The sequence below is a fragment of the Anneissia japonica genome, unplaced genomic scaffold, assembly GCF_011630105.1.
Source record: "Anneissia japonica isolate Jap-2015-1 unplaced genomic scaffold, ASM1163010v1 scaffold287782_len627234_cov183, whole genome shotgun sequence".
Taxonomy (NCBI): domain Eukaryota; kingdom Metazoa; phylum Echinodermata; class Crinoidea; order Comatulida; family Comatulidae; genus Anneissia; species Anneissia japonica.
This window is the reverse complement of record NW_022695201.1, coordinates 52,653-63,125: the sequence shown is the minus strand read 5'-3', so window position 1 is coordinate 63,125 and position 10,473 is coordinate 52,653. Positions and strand designations below refer to the sequence as shown.

The 10,473-nt window shown below is 33.7% G+C and overlaps 2 protein-coding genes across 2 annotated transcripts in view; both read right to left on the bottom strand.

The window, feature by feature from the left end:
- The window catches only part of LOC117101429, a gene marked incomplete in the record, with an annotated part of 7,530 nt that extends 2,351 nt beyond the window's left edge, over positions 1-5,179 (bottom strand). The window contains 2 exon segments of the mRNA XM_033241402.1: positions 3,223-3,334; positions 4,884-5,179. Coding sequence (XP_033097293.1) covers positions 3,223-3,334; positions 4,884-5,089 — 318 coding nt within the window.
- Positions 5,180-8,335: 3,156 nt separating this feature from the next.
- On the bottom strand, positions 8,336-10,145 carry LOC117101437 (insulin-like growth factor-binding protein complex acid labile subunit). The gene has a single exon (XM_033241415.1). The coding sequence runs from the start codon at positions 9,948-9,950 to the stop codon at positions 8,472-8,474; it is 1,479 nt and encodes a 492-aa protein (XP_033097306.1). The 5' UTR covers positions 9,951-10,145; the 3' UTR covers positions 8,336-8,471.
- Positions 10,146-10,473: the final 328 nt, after the last annotated feature.

The window sequence follows — 10,473 nt, the reverse complement described above, 5'->3', positions numbered from 1 at the left end:
GACCTATATTTATATATCTATATAATTTATATATACATATAGGCCTATTGTATTCAAAAATTATATAAGTAAACTTTAAGCAATAAATTGTATGTTAATTCAAGTTAAAATTCATAACTAATAAAGGAATATTATCCATATTAACTTGATTTTTTTTAAATTTCTTTAAAATAAAAGTGTCTTCATCAAATCAAGTTGCCTTTTCCTGAAATCAACTTGTAATTGACTTAACAAATTACTTTCTGGTTTTCCAGTTTGACATTTAAGATTTAGATCCCCCTACAGCGATTGTCACAGCAGTGAATGCTGGTGGGTTTTCGTCGAGCCTGTGTACATGACCAAACATCATCCAACGTGACTTGGTTATTCCACAACGGCTGGGTGGCGACGGAAGTTTTATACAAGATTATACTGGTAATGTAAACTTGTATAAATCTACAGTACACTGTAAAAACAGTGTGAAGGGTGTAACCACACACTTCAACGCCATCCTATCCCGAAAATGAGAACGCGTTCAGAAACTAAACGTGTTTATGCACATGCAGTAGCCTAAATGCGATTAGGCAGGCGCGGATCTAGTTATGTATTGAAATTAGCGCTAGTCACTTATCTATTCTGAAAATGTTGTGGATCTGCCTCTGCATAAAACAAATAAAACTTAACATCAAACTAACAGTTAAAAAAGACAATTAATGCTTTCACTATAATCAACATATTTATAAGAATTTTCTTACTTAACACAGCACACTGGTAACCTACTGTACAGTGTATAATAACTAGGCATTAGTACAATTATTGTGAGTGTTTCGACATGTTTTCTGAATTTTAAAGTATACTACTCTTCGTTTGTATTTTTTTTTTCTGTACAGTATGATTTGTGACTTTTTCAAACTCTTGATATATATCTAAATGGTATTTAATGGGTTCCGAATCAGATACTTCATCAACGAATCGAATCGCCATCAGCACATCTATATATCATATCACATTCATCGCTATGTGTTTATAAGCTAATTTGTTCACAAATTGTGTAGCAGTGATTATGTATGTTAGCATGTAATATTTTCTAATGATAGAAAGCTGTAGGTTCATAAGTACCTCATAATATACGCAATAATCTATGAAGAAATGAGGTGTAACGTGATTATTTCTCTAGCATTTCCAGTTCCCCTCAGGTGATATTTTAGACAAGTTTTCACTGCTGTCGACATTTGTCATCGCCTTTCGTTTAGTCAAAATTACATTAAAGAGACTACCACGAATGCTTAAATAAACGTGCGTACACTACGTCATTCCCGTAGACGCACGCGTCTGAATCTGAATGAGGTTACGCGCTGATGTCATTGGATAAAAATCTCGATAGTTTATTTCAATAGGCACAAGACGAATACAGGCTCGAACGAAGCACGAACGTTAATTCATAAGAGAGGTACTTTAACGTAATATGTGTTGTTGGTTTTCAAAAGAACGGATTTACTGAACTGTTTTAAAGGTTGTTGTTAAATGGGTAATGCTTGTATATGCTCTTAATTCATCCAGCTCTAGAATGAATTTGTCAGCTGATTTTCAAATTTATAGTATTTTATATGTATTTGAGACGTATTTTTTGATCAGGTATACTTTGCATTATATACGTATTTGTATTTAATCATATGTACACATGTTTATAATATTTACAAATAAATGTAGTCATTTATATCCATGACTGTTCGTTAATATCTCTATAAACTACTCATTTGTTTATGTATGTATACACACATAAAATAAAAAATGAGAAAAATTTACCTGACCTTTTTAAAGAGGGGAAAACCTTGAATTTTGAAGAACTTTAAAAGTCATTAAAAGACATTTTCAGAAGTCAGGTAAGCTCAACTCCTGCCATCTAGAAATCGAAATTTTTCCGGGGAACCCGGACCCTTTATCTTTGGAGTTCATTGATTAATTGAATCATTTTCAAGGGGTTGGGGGGAATCTTGAATTTTGAAGAATTTAAAAGTCATTAAAAGACACCACAAAAGCTGTCTCTTATACACATCTAGATGTGTATAAGAGACAGCATAAATACACATTAACACACACACAGTATACACCCACACATACAGTACATACTTATACACACACACCCAAACATATATAAATTAATTAGATAATGGTTTTGTAATGTTCTTTCAATTTTGCAGTAAATACATTAAGATTGTCCAGTACTACAGAGTCTTTGAGAGTATTTGGTAGGTTTGACCACAACCGCGGGAACTCGTTGATGGTGCAGTGTTTTCGCACCTCAGTACGTGCGTAGTGGTGTTTAAAAGTTAGCAAGTCAGTGTATCTTGGATCTATTGTGTTTGATAGAATGGAATTGCATTGTATGTCCATATAAGCATTTAATGGTGAATAATATAGTGTTTTGTTTCCTTCTGTTTTCAAGAGTGGTCATATGGAGACATATGGAGGGTAAACCATACTCTAATACCGGTAGCACAAGTGTTGTATACAAGGAACACAGGGCTTTAGTTGAACAACGACCAGCGACTTGCCATAAGAATCCCAAAAGCCTTGATGCTTTGTGGACAACTATTTTAACATGTTCATTCCATTTCAAATCGTCGGTTATTGTTAATCCAAGATACTTATATGAAGTGACTACGGAGAGGTTTGATCCACCGATGTGATATGTTGGTAGTGCATGTTTCTTCTTCGAAGAACGTGTCATGTGCATCACCTTTGATTTCCCTGTATTAAAATGCATATTATTCACAATGCTCCAATTTTTTAACTTGTCAAGATCATGTTGTAGATTTAACTCGTCATGTAATGAGTAGATGGGCGTATATATTAAAGTGTCATCTGCAAATAGCATGGTCTTGGAATACACAATTAATTAATGTGCTATTTTTGAAATTTGTTTTAATTCTTGTGTAATTTTGTTGTGTGTTTTAAATAATAGATTTCATTTTATTGTAATTCTATATGTTTTGACTGCAATAACTGAAATTGGATTTCAAGTCTAACCATGGTAATATATTAGACAGTATGAAATACGCTATAATAAGCTATAATTTGTTTCATTACAAATTGTTCAGTTTCAGGAAAAAGAGAAATGAAGTTCAAAATATACATAGCTTGCATCACTTTATTTTGTTTCTTCCATACCTTTGTCAAACTCATTGATGGATACCATAGTTTGTTTTTGTCATGGTATTAAGACAATATTTTGAAACTCACAGCATATAAACACTTCTCTCCTTTGTTCTCGGGACAGTTACTTCGGTTACTCCACTTCTTCACTTGACTGACCAGTCGCATATTGACCTCTGAACAGTTTAAGCCAAATGTCCTATGAAAGATGAGAAAGAATAACCATGGATCAAGCAGCTATAAATTTTTGGGGAAATGCTCATATGCAATTTGCAATCATTTTAGTAGTCATTAGTTTTAGACTTAATCAATGTTGCCCTAAAAAATATCGATAGCGATTATAAACTACTGTACTGTACATACTGTAGTTACAAATAAGGAGGCAAAAAATTACCCATCAAGGCCAAAATGACTTGGAGATAAAAGAGTAAAAGCCAAAATGATCCGTCTGGCATTTACAGGAAAAGTAATGCATAATGTACAGCAAAGCAAAACAGAATTATTCAATAAAGCATCGTTAATCCTTAATTTTGCAAAAAGATTCTTTATTATTTGCTTTCAATATTGTCAATGAATGTCAAATAAATCAGAAAGAAAAATACAATCTTCGCCTTTTTATTGCTCTGCTTTTAATTTTTCTCTAATTTTCTGGAAAGCACATAAAGACTGTAGATAGGCCTATGCGCTATAGGCCTACAAGCACAATTAATATAATAATAATAATAACAATAATAACATTAACAATAAAAAATAAAAATACAGTAATAATAATAACAGGCCTAGGCCTAGGCTAGAACTTTATATCATTGTAATTCTTTCACATTTTATTTCTATTTATAAATCTGACTAATGAACGCGTGCAAAAAAATAATAAAGAGTCGGGCTAGATATAGCCCTAGGCTAGATCTAGCCCTAGACTAGATCTAGCCCTAACTATTAGTAGGTCAATTCAAAGGGTAGCCGATCATTTCGGTCGTGATTCGTTTCGGTTGCGGTTCATTTCTAACATATATATGGAGCGCCAATGGAGTTGCAAAAGCGCATCAGGGTTATTTACTAGGCTTAGTTATTTTCGTTTTGTTGTGTTTTCATTAACAACATAGTATTTATCAAAATCACACTTTTTATCATATTGTTTGTGTTTTCATTAACATACTTTACTATTTGTGGCATTTTCATATACTATATTTTGCTTGTAGGCCTACATAAAATATATTCAGTTAGTTTACGAAATATGCCAATATTAAGTTCGTCAATCGGTTTATCCATTTGTATTATTATAATATATATACTGTCTCTTATACACATCTCAAATCGATTCCTTTAAACATTGGACCTGTCTCTTATACACATCTAGATGTGTATAAGAGACAGTATATATCTTGTGCGACATGTGGTGGTTGCTGCTTTGTTTCTTACTCAGATATACAGTATTTCCATTTTTTTTATGTTATCCATTTGTATTATTTAATGATTGATTCATTCATTCATGTTAAACCAGGGAGTATGTTTAGTGGTTAAACTGAGTGACGAACTTACAATGATATAGGAATACAGCGTATTAGGCCCTAGATTTTGCGTTTTCGCAACTCCATTGGCGCTCCATATAATTGTTAGAAATGAACCGCGACCGCAACGAAGCGCGACCGAAATGATCTGTATTCATTCAAAGCCCTACGCATAAACCTAGGTAGCCCTGTTGCTACTTACGCCTCCTCTAGCCTAGGCCGAAGGCCTAGCTTACGTACCAATTTGCACGACAGGAAGCATGGAAAGGGTAGGGAAAGAATGCAGCACGGCTAGGCCTAGGCCATGGGCTTAATAGGATGACGACACATACTGCTAATGCAGTCAAAAACATCATTCTTGATAACATTTCGCCTACTGTATAATATCTTCGAGGTTCCTCTATAACCGGGTCGTCATTAGTGTGAAGCTGTTGATATTTCTGCATTGTCAATTAAACTTTAACGTTACGTAACTATTATCAACCAAGGAATCTCTCTGTGGTGGTTATATAAGAGCAATTTTGATAAGAGCCCAAACAGCGCCACCATAATAGCAAGGAAAGACTCGTTCGATAGGTATTGTACAGAGAAATGAAGCAAGTTTATGCTGTATCCCTGAATACTAGAAATTCAACTTCCTCTGCAAAAAAAAAAAAAAAAAAAAACACAAACACTGGAAGAAACTGATTTGTATGCTAGGCCTATGTACCAGCATACACCAATAGTGTTATTCTGAGTTCGTCAACTTAACGTCAAAATGCAAAATGTAATTTTGGTTTTTCATATTACCACTGTGTGGAATTATAATTGTTTGCCTAACCAGGGGCGGATTTAATTAGTCTGTGAAAATTCCCATCTAGTTCGTCTGACCACCAGTGGCACCACTTTTGCTTCCAATACGGCGAGTAATTTTATGTTAAATTCATAATCTGTCCGTGTCACTTCACAAGTAGCTATTTCTGTTAGTAGAGGTTTAGTGGAGGTATTTTGCATTTCTTAGACCGTAGTATTCTAGAAAGTTTGTTTTTACATCATAATGTTTTTCAAAGCCTCATATTTAATTATTTTGCTTGGAGGTTAATTCGTTTATACACCCGAAACCACATTAGTAACAATTCTGATAAAAAAAACAAATAATGGGTAATTTTCAATTAATCAAATCGATTCCTTTAAAGGACTCATGATGTAAAAATTATAGATGTGGAAAAAAACTCCGCCCATGATCTGGCATTTTTCAGCAACAAATTACGTACATTTTGAAAGAATTTTAAAATTATGTAGTTGTACCTCATGATGATATGATATATAATATATGAAAGGATAGGACATTTTCTTCTTATGGAGTCTATTCACAAGATCATCAACTCTGTAGAGCCATTTCGAGGATAGAATATATTATATAATATGAGATATGATATTATGATACCGTAGATACAAGTACAGGATACAAGTCAACTTTATTGTCAAAAAATATATATTTTTTGTACATAACATAGAATCGTTTATAAATGTGATAAATATCAATTAAAATTCTCTCGTAAATAAAAATAGGAGTATATGATATAATATGATAAATATAATATGATATCAAACACACATGTCAAATCACACGACGCAAATTGCCTTGTACGCGAATTGCCTTGTAAGTATTTCTATGCATGAAAGAACCAAAGACAATACACAAAAGAAGAAGCTGATCACTGTAGAAGTATCGCCCCCACAAATTTAAATACAATGAAAAGAGTGAGTCATGTGACAAATGGCATATACCTGCAACCTATTCGAGCTCTGTTGTTATTACTATGTGTGTATATTGTGATTGGAGCTACACAACAAACCTAATTGAATTCTCTCATATCATTTCTCAGCTGTGACCTACTGTACAGGCAGTGCCACCGATAGGTGTGTGGCGGGTGGGGGGAATTGATCCCTGTGGCTTAAGCTTAACAGTGGCCCATATAAACTGCAGGTAGCATTTTATTTTCAATTTGTTTTTTCAAAAATGATAATTACTATCACGGGCCCTCAATAATGGCATGGGTCCCCTAATAATATGCCCCTCCAGATTGACAGGTTCCTCACCCCCACCAAAAAAAAAAATGTTTTGGGCATTCAGCACATATCTTTGTCCCGCTTTGCGGTCGTAACTGGGGCCCACACCAACCCTTTCCCCTGTTACAGTTTCTCCTCTTGGCGGCCTTGACTTTAGTTTCTAGCTTAAACCATGCTCCGATGTGGTGAGTGCAAAACTCAGTTGCATGAGAAAAGCTTTGTATTTGATTGTGGAGAAAATAATATATAGTAGGCATAGCTGTGATTCAATTCAATTCACTTTAATTCAAATTTATTTGAGCATAATTCAACACATTACATATAACAAAACAATGAACAATAAAAAGATAATTTAATAAAACATTTAACGCGCACGGTGAACCCCCAAAAAACGGGAATCGGTTTATTTCCATTGGGGTGTCTTTTATTTTTAAAAATGGCTATACAAAACGAACTGAAATTCTTTTATATATTAAAACCAGTGACAATATGTACATTAGACTTCCTCTTCTATTTTTAAGCGTCGTCCATATTCTATTATTGAAGTTATAATAAGACAAACTAAAACAAGAAATGAATGTTTTAAACAAAAGAACCGGTGATTTATAAACATATTGCTGAGTAAATTTTCTATCATTCCTAGGCCATTATTTTTATAAAACTGAAATTGTGAATCATTTATTATATCTCGTCTTAGCAAGCAATATCTATAATTATTTGTGAAACGATAGAAAAAAGTGGTCACTAACATACTTCTTCCACATGGTATAACGAAGCCCAAAATTGTCTAGCATTTTTTTTTTGCTTTTTATTATTATTAACGCCCAGTTTTCAAATATATTTTTAGCATTTTACATGCATTAATTCCATTGCTAACAACCTTTAAATATGAATAGGCCTAAACATAAATAATAATTATTAAATACTGTAAAAAGTATAACAAATATCAATGCAATACACATAAATATTCCATTTCGTACTTTATATACTGCGCATATCTATGTAATAATGAGATACGTCGTTTTATATACAATCGATAAATATTAATTGCAGTATTCGGATACATGCCACCTATAGAAGTACAGTCTGTTTAAAAATTGCAGACAGTTTATAAACCGCAATTGAAGCTATCAGTAGCAAGTTAAAATATATTGACTTCTAGGGGATTACCGTACTTTATTTATTTTATTTTTTTGGCAATTTACATATGAAGGGAATATAAAGAATACAGCAAAAATATAATGAATTGAATAAAACTGTCTGAAAAAATGAACAAAAATAACAAGAAACAAACACAGTAAAAGATAAAAAAAAAACAAAAAAAAAAAAACAATCATAAAACACATTTAAGGTTTGTCAGGCCGGACAGACAAATATGGAACACTGGCATCACTTAGTGTGTCTCTCCAAACTTGAATTGGCTTGTCACAAATGGTACATCATTGCACTAAAGAGTCACTAAATATACTTCTAAAAGGCAAACAAATGAAAACAACATCATAATAAGCGTAGGCCTATTACATTTTTTTTAATCAAATAACAGAATTAATTCCTGTCTGAGTGTATAGATAAGGCAAAATATTGAATTGGTAAATAAATAATTCATTTTAAATTATACAATTCCAGCTTGTTTTTTGGGGTTTTTTTTGTTTTTTTTTTCCTTTCTAAAATAAATATGGAGTCGGAAAAACAAAATAACCCATTTGACTTGATTAGCGACTCATGTTGCAGAATAATTGTTTTATAACATCGTCCTTTTTCATAATTCCACAATGTTTAAACATAACTCGATTTTGTACTACAAGTTAAACAAAATGTTTTCGGGAAGTTGTCATTTGCATTGTAAACAAATTGTTTGTGATAGGGACAATCATATACAAGTGTTTTTGTACTTATTGATTGGTTTTCTGGAGTTTCGTCAACAAATGATACTTGCGATGAGCTAGAAACGTTGTGGCTGTCTAAAATTCCATCTTCTGAATGCTGTGACGAATTACCCGAATCTGTGCTTAACCGGTTTTTTAAATCTTTTAAATATGTGGGAGTATGATAATCAGTTGCATTTTGGGGTTTCTTATAAGAAACTGCAAACATACATTTCATTCCACAACATGTTTTTACACAGTTTTTTTCCTTGATTGCATGTCTGCATTGCACGTTGCTGTCCCTGTTTTCGTTAACGCAATGACCGTCGCAACTTGCGTGCGTGCATTGTGCAACGTTGCTTAAATTATTTCGTTTGAATTTCCAATAAATAACCTTACTAAGAAACATAAAAAATATCAAGCAAAAGAGGCAAACTGTTAACACCTTCAACGGAAAGATCCCATGTGAATGGTGATCTTCTTTATCAGGCGCGATCGTACCATCTGGGAATGCATTGCATTGAATTCGTAGCTGACTAAAATCCATGCCGTTACTACAGGAAGGAGGCTTCCATTCTGTGCATCTTTCTTTGAATCTGTCCGACAATTCAAGCATGTTAGCCTGGCAGTTACAGTCAAATATATTGCCTGAAAGGGTAAATGAGTGTAAAGACAAGAACGTATCAAGAAGTGCCACTGGTAATTCTTTAAACGAATTATATCGCAAATCAAGCGACCTTAGATGTGAACAATTTCTGAACAGCTCCGGGTCAAGATATGTAAGGTTATTTCTCGACAAATCAAGAACTGATAAACTAGTGTTTAAGAATGCTGCAGGAGGAATATACGACAGAGAATTGTTCCCGAGGTACAGCTTCTCCAAAGTTTTCAGATTTTGAAAAGTGGTGTTATGAAAAGCAGTCAATTGATTTGACGCTAAGTTTATAATTCTAATAGCAGTCATTTCTCTAAACACTTCGTCTCCGATAACTCTGATTTCGTTATGATGCAGCATCAATTCCTGTAATAAATTCACGTGCCTTAGTCTGACTTCCATACTTTTTAGGCAATTATTTTCAAGATCTAGTTTCTGCAAAGAGGAGTAGTGCTCAAGCCCTTTTGAAATGTCGTCAATGTAATTCTTTCTGAGACTTAAGCGTTTAACGCCTGCAAAGCATCTCGGAATTTCATGGAGGTCTTTATTGATGCATCGGATCTCGTGGTAGAATCCTGGCATCTCATCGTCATATTCTATACACCTGACAGTCCCCACATCTGTAACGCATTCGACTTTGGTAGTTGCAGAACATTGGTCTATAAGAAGCATGCCAAACACCGCGTATGCACACACGTAAACGTTTACCGTTTTTCTCTCCATCCTGATACACATTAATTGTAGGCTAGAAAGCCTGTTATCGTAATCATACACAAAAAGTATTTTTTAACAGGTCTTTCGACGTAATGAATAGGCCTAATAAATCAATCAGTATAAATGAAGTAGCCTTTGGGGAACAACTAATAATCACACCCTACTGTGACTCGTCATTTAGAAAACATTAATTTCTTGTGGCAAAAAGAGGGAGTAATTGGCTTATGTGTACCGTTGATATTTCTGACTTCATATAAGGCTATATATAGGCTTATCTATAGTTATTACTCATACCGCTCCATTGTCAACTCTATTAAATATTTCGTCATAGGAGCGACCCTGGGTATTTCCAACGAGGTGCTTTTATTCCCCACCACAATATATACATATAAAAAAAAACAAGTTTCCTGTATATAATCATTATGCCTCAGTGAATGGCTGTGAAAGCATAAAATAATGTAGGCCTACGTCATATATACAATTAGCCAACCACAACCTGGTAAATTGGGCCTAATTGTTTATTCTACATCACTGGGGGGATTTC

Excerpts from the sequence above, each read along its gene's own strand:
- LOC117101437 (XM_033241415.1), bottom strand. The coding sequence starts at position 9,950 with ATGTGTATCAGGATGGAGAGAAAAACGGTAAACGTTTACGTGTGTGCA.